This window comes from Harmonia axyridis, chromosome 2 (genome assembly GCF_914767665.1).
Source record: "Harmonia axyridis chromosome 2, icHarAxyr1.1, whole genome shotgun sequence".
In the NCBI taxonomy this organism is placed as follows: domain Eukaryota; kingdom Metazoa; phylum Arthropoda; class Insecta; order Coleoptera; family Coccinellidae; genus Harmonia; species Harmonia axyridis.
The window spans coordinates 7,298,012-7,322,063 of record NC_059502.1 but is presented as its reverse complement, the minus strand read 5'-3'; the positions used below and the strand labels follow the sequence as shown (position 1 = coordinate 7,322,063).

The 24,052-nt window shown below is 36.4% G+C and overlaps 5 protein-coding genes across 5 annotated transcripts; 3 read left to right on the top strand and 2 right to left on the bottom strand.

Annotated features, from left to right (window-relative positions):
• Nucleotides 1–1,138: 1,138 nt before the first annotated feature.
• LOC123673182 (THO complex subunit 1) lies at nucleotides 1,139–10,173 on the bottom strand. Its single transcript, XM_045607639.1, has 7 exons — nucleotides 9,334–10,173; nucleotides 9,023–9,243; nucleotides 8,794–8,966; nucleotides 2,069–2,189; nucleotides 1,704–2,001; nucleotides 1,412–1,652; nucleotides 1,139–1,355 (listed from the first exon to the last, which is right to left on the bottom strand). The coding sequence occupies exons 1-7, from the start codon at nucleotides 10,051–10,053 to the stop codon at nucleotides 1,165–1,167; spliced, it is 1,965 nt and encodes a 654-aa protein (XP_045463595.1). The 5' UTR covers nucleotides 10,054–10,173; the 3' UTR covers nucleotides 1,139–1,164.
• On the top strand, nucleotides 2,518–5,548 carry LOC123673183. Its single transcript, XM_045607640.1, has 2 exons — nucleotides 2,518–2,628; nucleotides 3,483–5,548. The coding sequence occupies exon 2, from the start codon at nucleotides 3,483–3,485 to the stop codon at nucleotides 4,881–4,883; it is 1,401 nt and encodes a 466-aa protein (XP_045463596.1). The 5' UTR covers nucleotides 2,518–2,628; the 3' UTR covers nucleotides 4,884–5,548.
• Nucleotides 10,174–10,271: 98 nt separating the features above from the next.
• Nucleotides 10,272–13,269, top strand: LOC123673185 (TBC1 domain family member 13). The gene is made up of 8 exons (XM_045607643.1): nucleotides 10,272–10,520; nucleotides 10,574–10,647; nucleotides 10,699–10,824; nucleotides 10,879–11,180; nucleotides 11,692–11,890; nucleotides 12,058–12,259; nucleotides 12,325–12,447; nucleotides 12,506–13,269. The coding sequence occupies exons 1-8, from the start codon at nucleotides 10,504–10,506 to the stop codon at nucleotides 12,630–12,632; spliced, it is 1,170 nt and encodes a 389-aa protein (XP_045463599.1). The 5' UTR covers nucleotides 10,272–10,503; the 3' UTR covers nucleotides 12,633–13,269.
• LOC123673184 (probable deoxyhypusine synthase) lies at nucleotides 13,093–14,735 on the bottom strand. The gene is made up of 3 exons (XM_045607641.1): nucleotides 13,749–14,735; nucleotides 13,534–13,637; nucleotides 13,093–13,484 (listed from the first exon to the last, which is right to left on the bottom strand). Exons 1-3 carry the CDS (start codon nucleotides 14,515–14,517, stop codon nucleotides 13,161–13,163), a joined length of 1,197 nt encoding a protein of 398 aa, XP_045463597.1. The 5' UTR covers nucleotides 14,518–14,735; the 3' UTR covers nucleotides 13,093–13,160.
• A 116-nt stretch (nucleotides 14,736–14,851) lies between these two features.
• Nucleotides 14,852–23,781, top strand: LOC123672126 (microcephalin). The gene is made up of 8 exons (XM_045606116.1): nucleotides 14,852–15,635; nucleotides 15,716–15,943; nucleotides 16,177–16,514; nucleotides 16,778–17,986; nucleotides 18,947–19,974; nucleotides 21,177–21,526; nucleotides 23,140–23,217; nucleotides 23,302–23,781. Exons 1-8 carry the CDS (start codon nucleotides 14,985–14,987, stop codon nucleotides 23,611–23,613), a joined length of 4,194 nt encoding a protein of 1,397 aa, XP_045462072.1. The 5' UTR covers nucleotides 14,852–14,984; the 3' UTR covers nucleotides 23,614–23,781.
• Nucleotides 23,782–24,052: the final 271 nt, after the last annotated feature.

Below are 24,052 nucleotides of genomic sequence, written 5' to 3'. Positions count from 1 at the left end.
ATGTACTCCAACACTCCTCTAACTTTTCCATTTCTTTCATGTAGAAATATTCGTATTTGCTTTCGAAATAGCTAGACGTCAACACGAAAGTCGTTTTTGTCCATTTTTCAAAAAACAACAAATGTAGCGTCACTTAACCTTTAATATCTCAATTCAGACCTTAGAACATTAATAATCTATCTATATTCTAAGATTCAGACTAAGAGCTAGTTCCATAATCCATACAAAAAGGCTGCTTTTGGTAAAGATCGCTTTATTACAAAGTCGACGCCTCTAAAAGGAGCTTGAAAGTGGCTACAGTTTCATAAACATAATCCGTCTTTTAGATAAAGCTTTCTTTTTAGTGTAACTGTCAATTTTCATTGGCAGTGGTGACGCCACCTCTTTAGAGTAGGGAGGGGGATAAGATTTCCAGGTCCATCTAGTTTAAGTTAAATTCAGGTTGTATTTTTTTGCTCATTCGATATTTCAGGAGGGGTAGCATAAATTTAGGGGATTCCCGTCCTCTTTTAGCGACGACACTGTTTCTAGGGTTGGCTATTCTGAGAACTAGTGATTTATTGCTTGCATTTGATAATAGTTCACAGAAATTAATATTTTCTTGGCGAAAAGAAGAAAAATTGGAATTATATTCCGTATATGGAGGGTAGAGATAAGAAGAATAGAATGATCTTCCCTTTTCAAGAGTGTCCGTTGATCTCACCTAAATTGGGGACGCTAGTATAGCTAGAGAGTTAATTTCAAAGGAAGTAATGATAGAGATAAAGCAAGAACTAAACAAGGATAAAATTGTGTTCGCCTTCTTTGGTTGGTTAACCATTGGCTATACTAGCGCCATTGTAGACAATTTTTTAAACCTTATTTATCTTTTTCCGCTGCACACTTTCTCTACAGTTCTACCATAAGACATTCTCCTTATCTTTACTCTCCATAGTTCGGATATAAATTATACAAGTTTGTTACAAGTATGTGCAGATACACAGACAGACACGACACCAAAGTAGTTCACAAAAAAATATTAAATTCATTTTATTGCTGAAAATAACAATTCCTTACATGTGTAACACAATTCTCATATCACCGAGTATATTTATTTGGAAGGTTGGAGAGTCTGTTTTTAAAAATAAAAGTCCAAGGATATGTATTTGGATTTTATTATTCAAATTAAGAAACATTAAATTCATTTTTGATTTTCTCACAAGCTTCGTTCAATTCAAGTCCTTCTAATATATATAAAAGATTTTCTATAGTGGCATCTTCATCATCACCAAACCATAATAATAGTAGATTCTCTGCCTGCTCTAATTCCGTAGGGTGATTTTGTACAATATATTCAATTTCGTCTGGTTTGTAACCTTTTAGGGAAAAAAAAATTAATATTTTGAATACCACTGAAGATTAAATAATTTACCAATCTTAACTGCAAGTTTTTTCCAGTCAGCCTTGATCTTCTCACTTATGAATTGTATCTGTGTTTCACTCAAGCTTTTATTTTCTTGTCTGGGATTCTTATCATCTACAAATTCTTCTGTGTTCACATCTTCTTTCATATCCTCTGTATTTTCCGATTCTTCCTTGAAGAGATTTTCTGTTTCCATTTCTTCACTGTCCTGTTGAGTTTCTTCTTTGTTGTTTACACCATCTTTTTTCGACTAGAAATTATTTATGTTATATTAGATTTTTTTTGCTTTGTTATTATTTACCTTCTGCTCTTGTGCAATTTTCTTCACCATCATCTCCAAGTAGGATGATTGTTGATTCATAATAACTGTGCTGAAAGTAAAGAAATGGGGACTTCTTCTAGCTAATAATCTTAAAGCCCTCCAGCCAAAGTTGCCATCTTTCAATAAGTTATTCTCATCTTTGATTGTTTCTCCAGAATCTATTTGTTCAATGGCTTCTTTGAAATAATTCTCTAGAGTAGGTAGGAAATCTCTTTCTTTTCCTTTGCAAGCTTCAAGATTGTCAGGACATAAATTCCATAACTTGGTGAGCTCATTACTGAAAGGTAAGTAGATTAAAACAAAATTCAGTCGGTTAATGAAATTATAAAAAATTTATTACAAACCTTCCCATATAGTACTTCTTCTCTTTATTTGCTTGTTTCAACAAATCTCCTAGTAAAGGTCTGTTGCTCCTGTTCTGTGCCTTTCCTAATGGTCCCGTTAATACACTTTGCTTTTTGAATTCTGTTAAAAATCCATGAAATTGCAGTCTATTCTTCGAATTACAAAATTTGAATTGAGAAAATTTTATAGAGTATGAATTTAGAAGAACACAGAAATTTTTACTGAGGTTGAGTATTTTTCTATTTTAGCTCTGTGCCTTCGGCTTGACCTTTCGGAGATTACCCCGCTGATTTCTTTCATGAACATGTGACTATACTTACCCCTCTTACGCGCGGAAGCTACGCCAGAGAGGAGAACTCTCCCCTCCGTACCATTTCTCCTTTGCCGGCTAGGAGTGGCGCTGTAATCCACAGTGCCCGCGTTTCTTCAGTACGCTGTTGATTCTCGACTAGTGAACAAGTGAAATAAAAGCGTTCGTTGTTATTACGATCGTTTAACACTGTGTAGTGTTCGGAATTGTGAAATTATCTTTCCGGTGCCTAGGGGTCCCATTGGAAAGGTAAGTTTATGAATTATCCCTTTTTTCGTTGTAGGAAGCTACGTTCTACTAAGATCAGCCGATTGCCTCCGCAACCGCAGCCGTCCGTCTCCGAAGACGCAGCCGAAAGGCCCCGCAGACGCAGCCGAAAGGCCCCGCAGACGCAGCCGAAAGGCTCTGCTCATGCAGCCGAAAGGCTCCACTCATGCAGCCGACAGGCTCTGCTCATGCAGCCGAAAGGCTCCACAAACGCAGCCGAAAGGCTCCACAAATGCAGCCGAAAGGCTCTGCTTATGCAGCCGACAGGGCTCCACAAACGCAGCCGAACGGCTCCACAAACGCAGCCGAACGGCTCCACAAACGCAGCCGAAAGGCTCCACAAACGCAGCCGAAAGGCTCTGCTCATGCAGCCGAAAGGCTCCACTCATGCAGCCGACAGGCTCTGCTCATGCAGCCGAAAGGCTCCACAAACGCAGCCGAAAGGCTCCACAAAAGCAGCCGAAAGGCTCCACAAATGCAGCCGAAAGGCTCTGCTTATGCAGCCGACAGGGCTCCACAAACGCAGCCGAACGGCTCCACAAACGCAGCCGAAAGGCTCCACAAACGCAGCCGAAAGGCTCTGCTCATGCAGCCGAAAGGCTCCACTCATGCAGCCGACAGGCTCTGCTCATGCAGCCGAAAGGCTCTGCTGACGCAGCCTAAAGGCTCCACAAACGCAGCCGAAAGGCTCTGCAAACGCAGCCAAAAAACTCTGTTTTACTGAGGCAGTCGATTGGCTGTTCAGCTGAATATCTGTACCACTCTCAGGGTTAGCTGAGAAGGACTATTTGGTCTTGAACTTTTCAGACTTTCTAATTTAACTCTCTATTCTCCAGATGGCACTACCAACCCACTTCATTAAAATCGGTGAACTGCTTGAAGAATCTGCAGAGACAGAAAATGATAATCTGATTTTGGAAAGGCTGAAACTTTTGGCTCAGGAACACTTGCCAGAGGGTTGGACCGAGTGGAAGGTGGCCCAGCTGACGAAAGAACAGGTGCTAGGAAATCCAGTGGATCCCCTGGTCCTCAACAAAATCAGGTTTGCACTTCCTACTCTGGGAGTAGTGAGGGCTTTTTCTCCAGAAGCGGATCATCTGTCGGAAAAAACCTACAGGGACATCAAAATGTCTATGTTAGAATGGGCCTTCTGCAGGGCCCTGATTATGAGTCCCCCATCTGTTTCCAATCGAATAAGAGGTTCGGCCGCCCAATCCGAAATCTTCAATCAGGCGGTTAGAGATATGAAACCTTGGCTAATATCCAGGCAAGAAGCTTCAGGCCAGTTGGGTGAGAAGTCAGAAGCTGGTTCAGAAGAAGAAATGTCTGAAGACTCCCATGGTAAACGTCGAAGATATTCTTCAAAGGAGCAAGTTGTGAAGAGACCAAGGCTTGATCGAGTCACCCTTCTTGAAAATAAGGTGGATACAATGTTTACTTCAATCTGCGCTCGCCTGGATGATTTAGCAAAAACTCAATCTACAGGGGTCGAGTCATCGGCCGAAGAGGAAGATGAGTTACCTTATAATTCTGATCAGGAGAGCTCCCAAACTTGGCAAGCGCCAGCTATTGATTTCACAGATAACCTAGATCTAGATTTTTTACCTGATGTAAAGGAAGCTGCTCCGGACATTCCGGAGCCCAGTCCAATCATAAAGGCAGAAGGTATTGCCTGCCAACGTTTTGGTTCAGAATCGTGGAACAAAATTAGATATAAAGAAGTTCAGAAACGCTTGCAGGCGGCGCCAGTTTTTGGGGCTCTCAAAGTTAATTCGCAGTTGGGAAGTTTAGCGACTAGGTCTTTCGCCTCGGACCTACTAGTAACATTTGATGATACATTAGGCACTATCTGCCATGGCCTTTTAAACCAAAGAAAAGCATTAGCTGAGGTTTTGAAAGGCCTTACCGCTAAGCACCCTGATATTGTCGACGACCTAAAGTCGGTTCTAATTGATACCAATTCTAATTTTAAGAACTATTCAGATGATCTCTTACAATTTGTATGTGCTCATAGAGCAGAAACCATTAAATTTAGACGTCAAGCATATAAAACGAAATCGGACTTTCGAACAGTCAAATTGAACCAAATTCCCCCTTCTTCGACGCACATTTTCGATGAAGAAAAATTAACAGATTTTTTAAAAGAACAAGGAGGTTTTTTTTCAATGTTTTTTACAAGCGGTCGGATAGATCCGGGAACAGAACATATTCTGTCCCCCAAAAAAAGTCTCGGTTAGAGCACAAGAGACCGTCTAAATTTCAGCCATCGAAATCTAAGAGCTCATCTTGGCGAAATCGTTCGAGTCCTCATTCTACTACAGTTGCTTCATATAGAAATCGTCGAGAAACAAGGGGTGGTCACGTAGGAAGAACCAACAAGCCGCGTCGTCCAGAAGGCAAGAGGCGTCTTTGACGCGCCCTTTGTAGCAGGTCAGATCAAAGGGTACTCGAGCATCTGGAAAAAGCTAGGCGCTCCACCATACGTGATGAAAGCAATAAAAGGTTATTCCATCCCCTTTGTAAAGAAACCTCCTTCTGTTCCGTTGACAGGTGCTCTTATAAAAAAATTTTCCACAAAAGTTTCAGAAACTATGTCAAAAGAAATCAATACTCTAATAAATCAACAAGTGGTGGAACCATCGGTGGCAAAGACCGGGTTCTTATCTCAACTATTTTTAGTCCCGAAACAAGACGGGAAGATGAGGCAGATTTTCAATCTTCGGCGTCTCAATGGGTATTTAAATCCCAAGCGTTTTCGTCTGGTAAATCAAAACAAAGTACCAGGGTTTCTTCAAGAAGGCGACTTTGTAGGGAAACTGGACCTATCACAAGCATACTTCCACATTCCAGTAAAGGAAGAGCATCGCAGGTACCTCTCCTTCGCTTACAAAAGGAGAGTATTTCAAATGACATGCTTACCATTTGGTCTGTCCAGTGCTCCTCTGATTTTCTCTCGAATAAGCAATTGGTTAGCGAGTATCCTTCGTGCAAAGGGTATTCGGGTAATCGTTTATCTGGACGATTTTCTTCTTGCACACCAAGATTCAACAACACTAATGAGACAGTTGGAATACGCAGTAGATCTTTTTCAGAGCCTAGGCTGGAAAGTGAACCTAGAGAAGTCCAATTTGGAGGCACTGAAATCAGTGGAGTTTTTGGGTATAATTTGGGACACCGAACAGAACAGAAAGACCTTACCCTCCAAGAAGACTCAACGAATTCGAGAGAGCTTACACCAGTTGGTGAGCAAAGGTACTTGGAGTTGGGAGTCGGGAAAATCCTTGATAGGCAGGCTAGGTTTTGCGTCTCTGGTTACCCCTATGGGTCGCCTCTTTACGAGAAGGCTTCAACGGGCAAGCAAATGGTTGCCAGAGATCCAACCGAGAAAGAAATTTCCGTGTCCCAAGGAGGCTCCAGCCGATTGTCGATGGTGGTTACAGAACCTTTCCACTCCCGGAAGGATTTTCATCCCCGAGCCGACAATGTTTTTGTCAACAGACGCATCGGACATGGGTTGGGGCTTTCAAATGAGCGAGACGCAGATGTCGGGGACGTGGACACAGACTCAGAAAGCCTGGCACATCAACAGGAAGGAATTGTTCACCGTGCTTATAGCCGTGAAGAAATTGAGGAAATCATTGGTGGAAAAATCCCTGATGATACAGTCAGACAACAGAACTGTTGTGGCCTACTTGAGAAATCAAGGGGGGACGAAATCAAAGGCTCTTTTGGAACTAACGAGAGAGATACTTTCCATAACACACGAGTTTCGGATATCCATATTTCCCTACTACCTTCCAGGATATTGCAACACAATGGCAGATTGCCTGTCAAGGGGTCTGATTCTTCCCGATTGGCATATAAAAGCGGAGGTGACATCGATGATTTTTTCCAAATGGGGAATCCCGGAAATAGATTTGTTTGCGACGAACCGATCGAGAGTAGTTCCAGAATATGTAACGATAGATGCGAGAGACACGCGAGCAGTGTTCATAAACGCGTTCAGCAGACCCTGGGTGTTCAGGCTCGCCTGGATATTCCCACCACCTCCTCTAATTCCCAGAGTTCTGCAAAATTTGAACAAATCCCAAGGAACTTTCATTCTAATAGTCCCACGTTGGGAGAAGGTATTCTGGAGGGCAGACCTCAAACACAGAGCTCTAGAAGCTCCAATAATTCTAAGGAATTTGTCCCACGCTCTTATCGATCTTTCGACCGATCTTCCTCCGCCCAGATCAGAGGACCTTCGTTTGGAAGTTTGGAAGGTACGGGGTGGACTCCGTTAATGTCAGGTTTATCACCAGATGATGTCGCACTTCTTCAGGGTGCTTGGAGAGATTCAACTTTACGAACCTATCACTCGGCCTGGAAACAATGGAGGTCTTGGTGCGAAAGATCGGGTGTAAGATCCAATGGACCAAGCGCATCAGATATTTGTGCATATCTGTCGTTTTTGTTCAGAGTAAAAAAGTTAGCTCTGTCGACGATCCTGGTCCATAAGTCTGTGGTGATAACTCTCTCTTCACCCGAGGGCGCGGAACGACTGTCAGGGCATCCATTGATTAAAACGATGTTGAAAGCCATAGGCCTCAAGACCTCGGCTTGTCTTACGCCTAAGTCAACCATTTGGAATATCCTAGATCTAGTCAACTGGTTGAAGTCACATCCCCCGGATCAGAATAGTTTTTTTCAAGTATCACGACACACAGCCATCTTGTTGCTATTGGCCTCAGGTCGTAGGATTCATGATCTTACACTCATCAGCCTGGATAAAGATCACTGCCAGCTTTCGAATTCTACGATCACATTCTGGCCTATGTTTGGGTCTAAAACGGATCGAACCAAATATCGCCAATCCGGTTGGGAGCTAAGAAGTTCGGGAGATGAACTCTTAGACCTGGTCAAATGGGTTAATCTCCTAATTAAAGTGTCTGAGCAGAGAAGGAGGGCTAAGAAAAATCTTTTCCCTCTTTTTATCACAACCAGAGGGGCAGTTAGAGCAGCAACAAGGACAATAATAGCAGGATGGCTCAAAGAACCTTTCAAGGATTTGAGAATTGAAATGGGTCCCGGGTCTATCCGTTCCGCAGTAGCATCTTTTGATTTTCAAAATAATGTTTCAATAGACTCCATCTTGGAGAAGGGTAATTGGCGAGGTTCAAATAACTTTTTCAAGCACTATTGCAAGAATGTTGAAAGACCAAGCGAATTTAAAAGACTTAATTTACGAAGTTCCTTCAGTTCAGTATGATCCATCAAACTCGATGCTGTGATTCTCATGTGATATCAGTGGACAGATTTCTTGTTCATTGTATGAAATGTTTTTTCTTTCAAACCTTTATATATATATATATATCTTTCCTACATATATACATATATATATTTCATAGTTATATATACATTGTTACAGAGTTGAGTTTTGTTTTCTGTTTGTGAATCTAGAGAAATATTTTATTTATTTTTTTTTTTTTTACATTATATACTTTGAGTAAAGAGGAGGTTTTATTCCATACTCTTAATCTGATAGTCACAGTACGCTGGATGCCGGCAGATGCCAAACACTTCTCCGAAAGGTCAAGCCGAAGGCACAGAGCTAAAATACAACCGTTTTCCACCCCGAAGGGCAAGAAAACGGATATTTTAGGTCTTGCCGAGGCTTGACCTGAGTAATGCCTTGCCGTCATTTTAAGAGAAGGTACTGAAGAAACGCGGGCACTGTGGATTACAGCGCCACTCCTAGCCGGCAAAGGAGAAATGGTACGGAGGGGAGAGTTCTCCTCTCTGGCGTAGCTTCCGCGCGTAAGAGGGGTAAGTATAGTCACATGTTCATGAAAGAAATCAGCGGGGTAATCTCCGAAAGGTCAAGCCTCGGCAAGACCTAAAATATCCGTTTTCTTGCCCTTCGGGGTGGAAAACGGTTGTATTATTTTGTTGTTATTGTCCGTAATATATCTAAAATTCTTAACAGCCAGTTTTATGAAATTGTGGATATAATGATAATATGGAGAAAACTGATGAATAATTAAATTTTTTATAGAAGGTAACTCCAGTTCAAAATACTCATAAGAAATAACAAGCCAATTCACATATTTTCCAAAAAAAATTACAGATGTTTTCTTTAAGAACTGAAGTAACCTAAGGCCTAACCTGGACATCCGTCATTCTTCCAAGCGTTCCAATGTTCTTCTCTTGATAGAATGTTAGCAACAATTTCTGCGAATTTTTCTCCATCTGGTGGAGTTTCCTTGAGTAGTTTATAAATTTTTTCAGTTGTACCTTGTATCCACTCTTTCTGATCAGTCTTTAGTTCAAAAGACTCTCTGAAGATACAGAATTAAATTGAATAATGTATCGGCAAAACAACAAAATTACTTACGATTTGAATTTTACTGAACATGTCAAATACTGGAATAATATTAAAAACTGCACCAAGACAAATCTTCGGAAGTTGTTATCATACAACTGTAAATCAAGTAACTTTTGACTTGTTAAATATTTAGAGAAGTACATTATGTCTTTACGATCTGATGAGCTATTACCTTTTCCCGCATACTCTAGTTTGAGCCCTTGAAAAATACTGAGGATACTTTGGGAATGCTGAAATAAAAAAATTTCAATGTTGAATTTGGGCTGATAAACTGCAGTCTTATAAGTGATATATTTTTTAAATATTTTCAATTAACTTACTGAACAAAATGTTTTCCACTGAACTTTATCATAACACTGGGCCGGATATCTGAAGAAATCTTGTAAAGACCAAAATTTACAGTAAAAGGTAAAATCTAGAACAACATTTTTTTTCTTATCTCCTGTTTCAATCTCCAGAGTACTCTCTTGAGAAGAATCAGCACCATATTGGGTGGTGTTTTCCAAGTTGAATTCACTAACTATATTCAAGCCTGATCTTTCAGAAAATGGAAAGAACTTTGCCAAAAACAGCAAAATTCTTCCACAAAATATTGTTGCTGTTGATCTAGATAATCTTCTCAGCAAATCGTTACACAATCTCAACAAGTGATTTTTACAGCCACTGAAGAATAACTCTTCCTTCCAGACAGATACATTGTCTTCCACAAATGAAAACATATCCTGACATGCATCAAGAGTGAGAGCTTCTAATATATCACCAAGAATTTGCACTGGTAACGTTGAAGTAATCAGGCCATGTCTGCAGGTTTCGATGCAGAAATTCACATATCCTTTTAAAGTATTAACATCTGTTTCGGCTTCTAATAATTCAATGAGAATGTCGCGGAACGCCTGTTCCAAGGGAATCTTCAAGTCTATATCTGTTCTTTTGAAATGTTTATTCTTGGTTTTGATTGTTTCCACATTTTTAGTCTTGAAAGCTTGAGTGAGGATTGCTTTGTACTCTGTACGTAGGGTTTCAAAGTTTATGTCTGTCATTGTTTTTTGAGGAAGAATTGAAATATATTTATTTAAATTATGTTAAATCCATTCAAATTCTTCAACAAGTAGTAAACAATTCACTAACCTACAAATTTGATAGTTATTTGGAATTGGATTGGTCTATGGTTATCAATGATCAGTGTAGACAACTAAAGCTAATTAAATTTCGTAGATTACAGTAGAGTTATCTTATCTGTGCTTTAGGTTTGTAATTTGAACCAGAGTAAAGGAAAATAGAAAATGTATCATTTTCAACTTTGATAATGAAATGACGTTATTTTGAAGAGCTTTGTATATAAGTACTTTAGGAAATAATTATAATTTTTATATTATATTTAGTACTAGTTGCATCAGAAAAATAATGTACCAAATCGAAATTTTGAGGTTCTTCATCTGATTCTAATCTCTCATTTTCATGCAATTCAGATAATGAAATGATATGATATAATGGCTTACAGGGCAAGGTTTGGAATATCTTTATATTGGGTTCAATTAATACTTATTATTTTCTTTTTAGGCTTCAGAAATTTGATGACTTAATCTCTGAGGATATTATAGATTTGAGTGAATTGAAGTCTGTAGCATTTCATGGTAAATAAATAAAAATTATCATCTTACATTTGAACATGATTTTCATTGTAGGTATTCCTGATGACCAAGGATTGAGATCATTATGTTGGAGGTTATTATTAAACTATTTACCTCCAGAAAGAGAATTATGGGATTCATTTCTTTTGAAAAAGAGGGATTTGTATAGGCAATTCATAGGTAAAGAAATGAAATTTGAACTTTACATTGTGACGTTACTTGCTTGATTTTTAGATGAAATGATTGTGATGCCCGGATCAAAAGAAGAAAATGGGGATGTGACATTTAACGATCATCCTCTAAGTAACAACCCTGATAGTCAATGGCAAACTTTCTTCAAAGATAATGAAGTGCTTCTTCAAATTGATAAGGATGTCAGGAGGCTGTGTCCAGATATATCATTTTTTCAACAACCAACCGAATTCCCATGCACAAAAATCGTAGATAGTAAAGAAGAAATTAGATTACATAAAAGAGTACAGCGTTGTGTCCTTAAATCTGCTAATGTAGAAAGAAAGGGCTTAGGAATCACAAAGGTATATTTCACTTCAAATTTGAGAAATTCAATGGAATATTAATTTTATACAATGAATAAATTTTATGACTATCTTAGCAAATAAATTGATCATTGGGTGGGTTTCATAAAACTTTTAGCGTGATGATTTGCTCGATCAATTCTTTATGTATTCAATTTGAGTTCATTTTTGACACTTCCGTGATTTCAAACTACAATCAACAAGTTGATTGGTCATTTAAAGTTTTATGGAACCTGTTGTAAATCTATCAATTTTGAAAATCAGCATCATCTATTATAAATCTGTGGATCCAATGAAATATTTCTGAATTTAATGTAACCTGTATTTTTTCTCATGCGGCAAATTTCAGTAGCAGGTACAAACTTGTTCCTATTAAGCATGTTGAAATTTCAATATTTGTTTACTATAATTTTTGCATGTTGAGTGAATTTACAAGATGTTCCAAGTAGTTTTAGGAGATTCAAAAAAATTGCCTTTTTTGTGGTGAACTTAATTTAAAATTCATATGTAGATTGCTTTGACTAGAAGAAAGGCCAATGAAGATTATGCTCCTATGACTGAAGGTAAAGAAGCTCATTGGGAGGTGGTGGAAAGGATCCTCTTTCTGTATGCCAAATTAAACCCTGGGCAGAGCTACGTTCAAGGAATGAATGAAATTGTTGGACCTATTTATCATGCTTTCGCTTCTGATCCCGATATCAATTACAGGGGTAGGTTATTTTAAATCTATAGTAAATTCACTAATATTTTTATCAATATATTTAATACTGCAAACCGTAATATATGTATAGTATAGGTTAGGTCATTTCCTGAGTTAATTTTAGAGCAAACTTGAATTTGTGACGAAGTATCTATCTTCTCAATACATTTTTTTCAGAACATGCCGAAGCAGATTGTTTTTTCTGCTTCACGAATCTAATGTCTGAAATCAGAGATTTCTTCATCAAAAGTCTAGACGAGACAGACCATGGTATAAATAAGATGATGAATAAGATGCTCAATCACCTTAAAATTTATGATAGAGATGTTTGGTTTAAACTTCAACAGTTGGATCTGAAGCCACAATATTATAGTTTCAGGTGAGAGATTTTTGTTAGTTCGAAGCTCCATCTTGGATATACTCGTGTATTAAATTCTTTTTTAGATGGATCACTTTGCTTTTGTCTCAAGAATTTCCACTTCCGGATGTTTTGAGAATTTGGGATTCTTTGTTCTCAGATGAAAGTAGATTCGATTTCTTGATAAACGTATGCTGTGCTATGATTATGTAAGTTGAATCTAAATACATCGGCTTAAATCATATCGTAATCTATTGAAATTTTTAGAATACTCAGAGAAAGGCTCTTGCAAGGAGATTTTCCATCTAACATAAAACTTCTGCAGAGTTTTCCACCAATGGATGTTCAGATTATTTTATCAAAAGCTATAGATCTCTCTAAATTTGAGCATTAGGTTATGTCAAATTTTAGCCGATAAGAGCAATTTTTCTAAAGGGATATATAAATTTCGTACATTTTTAAGTCCTGAAATATTTCAGGTATACCAGGTGATATTATATTTGCCATTATCATATTTTATTTTGTTATTAAATATTATTTATATCAAAAAATATTTTTTTCGAGCAAAGGTTCATCAAAATCTTAATAAATAATAAATCTCGAATTGTTAATTTCATCGAAATTGAATATTTTCTATTTTTAAAACTGAAGTAACTATGCGACATCAAATAAATGTAATAATAATTCAATTAAGCGACAAATATACTTGTAGGCAATAATATACTTTCCTCATTTGTAAGTGAGAAATGAATATTTTTTTAAAGGTAATTTTTCTATTGAGAATGTTTGTCTCAAATAATTGCTTTTGCATAGTTCTATAATATTCAATAGTTTGATTTGATATTCTAACTTTTCCACCACTGGAAGGTTTTGTTTGTTATTATAGTTTTTGATGTTTACACTATTTTTTATATAATTTTGCTCACATTCCTATACATATATCATTTGTTATCATGACAAAATTTGTAATTGTTGAAATCACTTTTTGTGATTGATCTGAATTTTGTGTTAATAAAACACTTATATATTTCTCAAGTTTTATTTCGTCATTCTTGAAAAATTCTTTGGCGAATGTTTCCCCGACAAGTAGAGGAAAAACAAGGGTTGCTTCAGCATAAACTTTCACAGGTGCAGCTCCCAGTTTAATTTTTCCCCACGACTTGGCTTCATCAGGCCTAGCACCAGCATCACTTCCATCATATTCTGAGGCAGTGTTTATGAAAACACTAAAATCCGCACCATTTCTCTGAAAAGAGTCCTTTAGTTTTTATTTCTATATGAAATGAAACACATACCATCAAGTTAGCATTGCAGATATGATGTTTTATAAGACCTCCTCCAATTATGATCATTCCTGTATTAACTGCTTTCATAGCCATTGAATTCAAACGTTTCAAGTCTGTAAAAATGAAAGAATTTCCCCATTACAAAAATCCTTAAGGTCTATTTGAATGCAATGCAATCAAAATAATAGAAAAAACGAAATTGCTACAGCCTACCAAAGTATCACCTGAAAGGATATCTATCACTAATCCAGGACTTTTGATGGAATGCATGAACATCATATCACCTAAACTACCATCTGTAAGAGCTGGGGAGAACACTGGTATTTTATTTTTGGCAGCCCAATAATATATACTACTTTCATCATTTATTTTCAAGCCAAGCTCATAAATAACTTTGCTAGGACTCCACAAAACGCCATTCTCTTTCTGTTCTTTCAGAAACTCGTCAAGTATTGGCATAATCCAATTCTCAAAATGACAATAATTGTCGTTAGGTACCAATAGATTACCTATCCTGTTGATACCAACTTCTCGTAAAATTTTTCCATCTAGATGAAAATCACCTAGATAGGTTGGCGCTAAACATTTTATTAAGTCTTCTTCTACACCACCTGCTGTTGTCACTATGCAATCAACCATTTTATGTTGGACTAAAAACTTAATTGTCTCTCTTAAACCACTAGAAACAATATTGGAAGTGTATCCAAGAAAAATTGTACAATTACTTTGAACCATTGTGAATGGATCATCTATGTCTATGAATTTGTCACTAGGAATTTTTTGCTTTCTACATTCTAACATTCTATTTATTTCATTTACTGCTCTTCCAAAATTAGTAGCTTGGAATCCACTGTGTAAATAAGTTCCTAAAAGTTTGGAGTAATCAAGTCCTTTACTCCAATCATATCCATTTACTCGATCTTGTAAAAATGTTTTGTCACTTGTTTTCTTCAAAACTGCTTCTTGCAAGGGATTTGAAATACCTTGAGCCATTATAAAACAAACTATATTTCCGAATTTGAAAATATAAACTGGAGCTTGAATTCAACGATTTAAACTTAACCTTAAACTTGAACTGCTCACATAACCATAACTTAAGATTACAGCACAGAATACAATTACATCATGGGTATTTTGAATTTGTAATATTTGGCTCTGGCATGGGTACGGTTTTGAATTTTGATCAAGCTTCAAATGATTTCAAATCTTGGAATTTTAATAATATTATTCTCTGTTTAATATGGAATAGAATAATGAGAGGACAAGAAAATGTTATGTTCATGTCAAAACTAATAGGTTATTTCTGCTTGAACAGTTGAAAGCAAACAGTTGTGTCAGTGGTATAAGTTGAGAGCATTTTCAATAACTTTTAATGTTAATTTAATTCCTGTTGAATTTAAACTGATTTATATTGAGATATCCCTACTTTTGATGTTAGAGTTGATAATTATGCTATAAAAATGAGTAAACGTTCAGAGATACCACATAAGTCGAACAATACCGATTTCAATATTTCTTTATTTGAAAATGCTTTGAATGATCCTGCAAGTAAGAATATTATACTACAACTTCTCTCTGCAAATCAGAAAAATGTATTTGAGTTATTTAAACCTGGTCAGTTAAATACCCCAGTGAAAAGGGTCAAGAGAACCGAACATTGTGAAAGTCCCACAGCATTGCTTAGAAGGAGAGAACTGGAGAAAATAAATCGACCAGGTACGCCAGAGAGTGGTCTATCACACATATCAGAACAATCTACTAAATCTTCAACCTCTGGAAGGAGTTCAACAATACCCTTTGAAAGGATTCTGAGCGGTGTTATCGCATATGTGGAAATCAACAGTAATGGGACTGATAGATCGGGTGGTGCTAAGGCGCTGCTTAAGTCTATGGGTGCAATTGTATCTGAGAAGTTTACTAGGGATGTAACACATGTAATATTTAAAGATGGTTTATACACAACCTTTCAGAGGGCTAAACTATTAAAAGTGCATTTGGTGTCTGTACTGTGGTTAGAAGCTACAAGAAGAAATGGTTTTAGAGCACAGGAAAAAAATTTTCCTGCTCTGGGAACCAAAAATTATGACCTGAATGTATCATTTATTTGTTCAGTAAGTTTGATACTTTTTTCTTATTCAGTTTATTTTTTTTCAATCATGTAGTTTATACATTATGCCTTGAATAATTTTAGCAAATGCAAAAAGATTATGAGGAAGTTGTGAGAGATGAAATAAGAAAAACTTTGAAATCTGGGACTCCCCTTCCGTCTACTGAAACTTTGATGGAAAGTAGAAGAAAAACAATAGGAACCAGCAGCCAATCGTTCAGTTCAAGGTCAAAATTGTTTGATTCCCCAAGTTTCAAAAATAATGATATGACTACTATCATATCAAAACTTCGAGGAGAGTCTACTTCAAAGGTATTTAGAAATACAAATAGTAGTTGACAATTATTGATATAGGTATTCTAACAAGCAGGTCAAATTAGTAAGCTACAAAATTATTAATCACCCTATAGATTGAATTTTTTTATGCAACATTAGTTAATTTGATTATTACCTAGGAATTTTACATATGGTAAATAGACCCTTTCTTATAAAGTCAATTGAAAATATATATAACTATGAATTTTCACAAACTCTTTCTATTTCAGGTTAAGAAATCAAGACCATCAAGTATGACATTGCAAAATAGTTCCTCTGCTGCCTCTACTGACGAAGATCTTTCAACTATTTCAAGAAAAATACGAAGCGATTTGTTAAATTCTTCATCCGAATCGTTCAGACCTCCAAGTTTGAAACTTGGATCAAACGAAGAATCTGATTCAGGTTCTGAATGTGGTATGATAAATGGAACTTTTAGTCAAAAAGAATCTATAGTTGATGACACTTTCAATGGGATAGAACCTCTGCAAGCGGAGGAAGTTTATGCCTCAAATATGGAAATAACTTGTGCTGAAGATGAAGGTTCTCAATTACTTCTAGCTAACAAGTAGGTGAAACATTTATATTGCTATGTGAAATGTACAGAGTTGACTGAGAAATGTTATTTGCGTGATTATTTGAATTTGAATCTTGGAAAACATAATATCGTTAAGAAAATGTGTTATTTTAATGGCAACAACAGAACACACTATCTGAGTGAACTCCAAATTCTATAGAGAAAGATCATTGAAAATTCAGGCTATTCAGCAACATTAAATTCTAACCTAACTAATAACTGTAATTAAACTAAATGAATTTATTCTTTTCCAGAAATAGAACTTCAAATTCAACAACAAACATGGATTTAACTTCACCAACTGGGGGTAACATATTACAAAACCTGAAGGAAAGCATTTTGAATTCCTTATCTCACCCCAGTTCAAGGAATCAGCATGTAAGTGGTTCAACTCCAATGAAAACGCCAAAAATGTCGAAAATGAAATCTAAAAAATCTAAATCCTCTGTCCAAAAGAAAAATGCAGAAGAAGATACATGCTCTACGCCGAATCTAGACAGTGAAAATGCTATGTGTGAAGAAGATTTCTATAATTTACAAACACCAAAGCTCAAAGTTTCTAGAGCTAAACTGCCTAAACCTTTCAAAATAATCACAGAAGAAAATGATAAGGAAAATTTGTCGCTAGAAGAAGAAGTCGGGAGTGCAATGTCATCATTGAGAATCTCAAATAATTCCAAGAGGAAATCGAGTACTTCCAAACATTCCAATCCCAATTCTTCGGAAACTACTAAAAAATCTACAGGAACTCCTATGTCGTCTTTGAGGTTGAGCAACAGTAATAACGAGGAGAACTTAACTTCTGATGTTCCATCCTTGAGAATTTCATCGGAAAAACAGAACGTTGACGAAATCATTGAATTGAATGATGAAACCACCCAAGGAAAAGAGGATTCTCCTCCAAGAGAACCTTTGCCCTTGACTCCTTTTGTGACTGAAAGAAAGAAACGAAACAACAGAAAAAGCACTAAAAAAGATTTTATTGATAACTTCAATAGTCTAGAAAAAGAAACTGCAGATACACCAGTAAGGAACACAAGAAGTTCCAGAAGAGAGAGTTTACTACTGAATAAAGAAAAGCAAAAATTCAAGGAAGAATTGGAAAACAATAACAGAAGTCATGATAAAAATAAAGAAGTGGAGTTAGTGGCTGAAGAAATTACTCCTAGACCTGCAAGGAAGTTTGCTTCTAAGACACCTTCAAAGCCTGATGTTTTTATTTCTCCTTTTGTTAATACAAGACCTAGGAGGAAATCTACCATGAGAGCTCCCGAGGTTTGCAGCCCCCAAATTGAAGCAGATAGTAAATCAGGTCCTACAAGAAGATCTAGGATAAGTAGAGCGAAATCTGTGAGCACACCAGAAAAAATTGTAGAAGGTAAGTTTCTCGTTGGAAATAAATTCTGTCTCATTGAACTTTCAGTGAGTAAATGGGACAATCTTTCAAATTTTGAATATAACTAGCCATTAGGTAGTCTAGACACTCCAGATCATGTGAGGTTTTAATGATGTCGGTATGGTAACAGTTGGTACTTACCAACTGTGAAAATTCAGCTGTCAACTTTGACAGCTGAATTTTAATATTTTTTTCCTACAACTGCTATGAAAAGTAGCGTATTCTCCACAGCTTACTCAATTCCAAAACTATGTATTGCTCATACTGTGGGAAATATTATTCCCCACGGCAATTTGCCCACACCTCGCTTGGTAGACCAATGAAATTGGGCTTTTGAGTCGTTTCTATGGAAACGCAATAAATTAGCACATACTGTCAACGAAGGCCATTTTGATTTGAATCAAGTCCATTACTTGAATTATTGAAATTTGTTCAGTTGTAGGAAAAGTATAGTGTGCAACATGTGGAGAAAGTCCTTTTCTCGCTCGTGTGTTTGCGGTACTCGCCTTTCAGGCTCGTGCCACAAACTTCCACACTCGCGAGAAAAGTTGGACTTTCCCCACTTGTTGCACAATATACTATTTTGGTTTTGTGCAGAATCTAATGAAAAGAATATGGTAAAATATGACGCCAACCCTGACATTACACTCAACCCTTTTTGTGTCTTTTTTGACACTTCCTTCAGGTTTAATTACAGAGCTGCAAACCTTGAAGTGTTTTTTGAGTTTACGTTTATATTTTGTTCATACATTTTTGAGGGATTAACATCACATTTATTGATAAGCAAAAAAAGTTTAATTACATGAAGCATAACTTTAACTGTTATATACAATGTCATTCTCAATTCAAGTTATGTCACGTCAAAAAGATAACAATTTGTGTTGGTCAACCTGAGATTTTGACGTTTCAATGGGGAAAAGTTCGGTTTGACTCAGGTATCAAAAATAGGCACAGAAAAAAGCTTATTGTACTAAGAGGTTTATGAAAATTTCGTTGAATCTAGTGGTGTAATTTCTTAAACCTGTAGCTTGATATTTAGGTGCGAAAAGTTTAATTCCTCATTATTGACAAATTTTTTTGTAGATGTACCACTTGAATCACACAATGAGCGCTCTACAGAAGATCCTTCTATTCCTGAGGCAAAAGATTTGTCCAACATAGTTGAGGAAGACGAATCTTCTGAACTCAATAATTCTTTAAACAAGTCTACGAAACCTCTAGTTCTCCTCCAGGATATTTTGGTTTCACCACCGAATGATATAAAATCTGTGAAAAAAAGGGCTAGGAGAACTACAGTGTCACACGAAGAAAAGAGCACGGTTTCTTCAATTTCAAAGGCAAACGAAGGTAGTGAATGTTCTCCACCTAAAAGAACAAAGTATGATAATGATAATAAAAAACCAGAATTGAGTACTGGCAAAAACAGAAGAATGTCTAGAAGAACAAGAAATGTTCTAGTTAGTGGTGATGTTAGTCAGGCAGAGAACGATGAGGTGGTAGAAATTGGAAAGGATGGAAAAAGCAGACAAAGAACAACGAGAGGAGTTTCTCAAGTTGAAAATGATCAAAGTACATTGAGTGATGAACAAGGAAAAAAGGATAACTCTGAAAAAGATGAAAAAACGTCGAAAAACGTAGGACCTTCAAATAACAGAAATTGTAGGAGAATTCGAAAACTTTACGACCCGGATCTAGTATATGCAAGTGACGAAATTCAAGAAAATCCAGAAGTTAACGATCAAGAAGAAAGAAAAGCAATCAGGCAAGAAAAAGTGTTGAAAGTAAACGTAACATCGCAGAACAACTGGCTCAACGGAAATGTGCTGATGACCAAGAAAGCCATGGATTTTTTGACACAGGCCAGAACCAGTCCGGAAGATATGAACAAGTTGTTCAAGAAACCAGAATCTGTGCTGGAAAAACTCGGAGTCGATAAAGGGAAGAGAGTGTTGAGGAAGAAGTCGTCGATAATGGACACTAGTGCTGATGAACAAGTCGATTTGGCTGATGAATTTGTGAATAAGAAGAGGAAGAGTACTCCCAAAGAGACAGAAGGTATAGACAATTTTATTTTTTTTTTTTTAAATTTGGTTAATGGACTAGTTTTCATTTTTTTTGTTAAGGATTAATTCTAAAAATTTTAGTAAAATGAAACAAAAATGTGGAAGAATCATTGAAATATCTCTAGAAATGAAAAAGTTATGGGACTTTGAAGTTGCGCTTGGAAGAATAATTTCATAGTCTAGTGTGTGACGTCACACCACTTACACGAGGCGACTGGTATTTGCAGAGTGCTTACGAATTCATTGGTGTACAATCACTTGTTATTATTATTTTTTGTAAAATCGCGTTGTTTCAGGAAAGACACCTTTTTAGATTGTTCCGAACCCTTACCGACAATATTGAAATCTTTAAATTCACTCACAAAAAACAACATACTACACCACTGACATTGCGAACTATCTCCCTCATGTTTTAAAACATAAACAAGACGATATGACGCCCGTCAATATCAAGTCCACTTAGATAGAATTGATTCATACCGGATTTTATACGGGCAGTAAACATTACTTTTTTCTCTTTTTATTCCTCACATAAATATGTTTTGCCATTGATAATGGATAGACTTCAACAACCAGTACTCAACTACAAATTGTTTATGAAACGCTTCTTAAATAAATCATCGTTATAAGTTGAATGAAGCAAACTCAAAAGTAGATACTTACTTGAAAAGTTTAACTCCTTTTATTTTAGCACTGACATAAGATGGATTTGGAGAAAAAAACTCCATCACTGCGAATATATCTATTTTAGGCAAATTGTCATTTTGTCCTTTCACGAAGCCTTCTTCCATTATGTTGACATAAAAACAAAACTCGAGTTAAAACTACACTGTACAACTACAAACGGCGCGAGAGCCTTAGCGCGGCTAACTATTTAAACGTAATTTATGGTGTAGCGATCACAGGCAAGTGGCGTGACGTCACAGACGAGTCGGAGACCAAAGACGTTCCGCGCTAAAATATGTAAATTTAAATAATCTATTTCTCAGTCATTTATTCATGGATTTTCAAAATTTCTTCACTGATTTATCAGTTTTGCTCTATATTTTAATTCTATCGTGTCAAATATAGTATTATCAACATCACTAGTCCATTATGTTGATATTGATGGAATTTACTCACAATAAGATTGTATTTCTATGATAACGATTAGCTGAACCATTTTTTTTGAAAAGTAATTGAGTAATTTTTCAGCAACACAAAAAACCCCTAGCACCAGGAAGTCAATGAGGCATTTAACCCAGAGAGCTTTGACGACAGGTAGTAAAAGCAGACGAAGTACAATGGAATTCGTTCCAAAAAACTTGAATTTGCCCAAGGTAAGAACCAAACTGAATTTGGACCAGAAACCGACGATAGTATGCACCAAAATGCATAAAGCGGACGTTCAGATGTTCAGTCAGATAGTTAAGAAGTTGGGTAAATTTGAAGTTGAAGACGAGGTTAGCGAGAGGACCACCCATTTGGTGGTGGGCGAAGCGAAGCGTACAGTTAATATGCTGAGAGGTTTGTCTAGAGGATGCTGGATTCTGAAGCAGGAATGGGTAAGTACAAATTTTGTGTAGAAGAGACAGTAATGTTGCTTATTTCGCTAAACCTTCTTCAGGATTATTTCTGAGGTCGATATTGAAATTTTCCACAACGATTTCAAAGACTTTTGTGGAAATGTCAGGTCTAACAAATAGATGAGGCAAAATGTTGATGGAGCAATTTTTTTAACCCTCCTAAAATTGTAATAGATAATACACTGCCCAACAAAATTAACGCACATTCTGAAAATCTCAATTTTTATGAAAGTCTTTACATTGACTTTATAACTTATTTTTTATCTTCTCTCGGGAAGGTTTTGAACGAAACAAGACACATCAAATGGAAGAAAAATTCAGGATTTCACCGAATCTTATGTGAAAGAAGAGAAATAAACAATTTTCAAAATACTGGAATGCTAATAAGTGATTTAATACTTGGTATTTCCACCCCTTGCGTTAATTGCAGCTCAGCAAATACTCAAAATGAGTGATCTTAAAATGTTCTGATCTAATCCTTCCCAGATTTTTCTGAGTTGGATTCCTAAGTCATTTAGAGTAGCTGGATGATTTTCTGAACTTCTCAGCCTTCTATTGAGGTTGTCCCAAACCTGCTCAATGGGATTGAGATTTGGACTTCTTGCTGGCCATTCCATTCGAGAGACTTCAACCTCTTCAAGGAACTCCTGGACGATGCGCGTACGATGGGGTCTGGCATTATCGTCCATAAAAATGAAATTTTCACCAATGTATGGGGCAAATGGCACTACATGCTCTTCAAGAATGTTCCTTATATACCTATCAGCATTCATAGCTCCATTATCAGCGACCACTAGGTCTGTGCGAGCAGTCAAAGATATTCCACCCCATACCATAATCGATCTTCCCCCGAAACCAGTAGTATTCAGGAAATTGCACTGAGCATATCTGTCATGTGGACGTCTGTATACAAGGGAACGTCGATCACAATGGTAGAGGCAGAATCTAGACTCATCTGTGAAGAGAACTCTTTCCCAATCAGCCTCTTCCCAATGGATATGCTCTCTCGCAAAATCCATGGGCTGGGGTAAGAGCTGGGCCTCTTGCCGCGACACGAGGCCTTAAATCATATTCTCTGAGGCGATTTCTTATTGTCTGAGTGTGTCCATCCTTCTTCTCGTAAAACTACCGCTTGGGCACATTCCTCTTGGGTCAAATTGCGTGTTTCGCGTTGCATAGCGATCGAGTGTAGAAAATCAAACGAAAGAAAAACTATTGATCACTAGAATTGATCGAGAACAACTGAATTCAGAATGGAGCCAATACATTCAAAATCTGATAATCTCATCTTTTTTTATTTCTGCTGGGAAAAAACATCTGTATTGAAGAAAAACGTTGAAAGTGGATAACATATGCATGCATACTTCTGATAAAAATAATTATCATTGAGAACACCTTCAGTTGTAGAATAAATTTGAGATTTCCATAATGTGCGTTAATTTTTTTGCGCAGTGTATTTCGAATTTTGTGAAATGAAAATTTGAATTAGACAAAAAATTGACCAAAAAGTCATATCTATAATTTCAACACTAAATAAAGATATTTGATTTTTATTTTTATTTATTTATTTTTAATTTCTTTTATTTTTTCAGCTTCTTGCCTCTTTAGAGAAAGGTAAATGGTTACCAGAAGAGAAATACGAAGCTACAGAGTTTTCACCAGCTGTGCAGGTCTGAACTCAAAACTTTTTGTATTGTTGAAATAAATCAATATATCTTTTGTTATCGTATGTATCAAAGTTTTGAACTTTGCAGCAATGTCGACTTAGAAGGCAGGCCTTCGGTCCAACTTATCATATGAATATTTTTCTCGATTGCGGGATGATCTTTGTGGCCAAGTCTACAATGCCACGGTGTTCCGATCTCAGGGAATTGATAACCCTCTGCGAGGGAAAAGTGACAAAGACCCCAGATAGTGCCAAAATAGCTGTGGGTTCATATTTGGATGGTTGTGATTGTGTAAATGAATATTGGGTATTGGATTCCATTACTGCAGGCAAATTGAAATCCTTGGACGAATATGTTATTACTTCTCAAACCTTAAAAACTAAAAGTCCTTTTGTTTGAATTTTACTATTTGAGATTATATATTGATATTGGATAAATGTTGACAAGTGCCATTTCTGAAAGATAATGAAGAACTGAACTTCTTTTTTTTTAACTAGGTATATTGTACATTTTTACATATTGACATTTTAAATTTTTGAAATAATATATTAAATTATATGTTATTAATACAGTGTGTTATTTATGTTGCTACTTTGGTATTTTGAATTAATAAAATCATGTACATATACAGAGTTTTATATCAATAAATATGGTATAATTTCAAACATTAATTGAAACCACTTAATCTATTTTAGATGTTTTTTATTTCTTTAATAGAACGCGCTAGGAATTTTACGTTAGCATGTTCAATTTGAATTTTATATAGGACCTTCTACAGCTGAAACTGAATGTGCCAAAGTAGTTGGTAATGATGAACATATTAGAAGATTCAACCAAA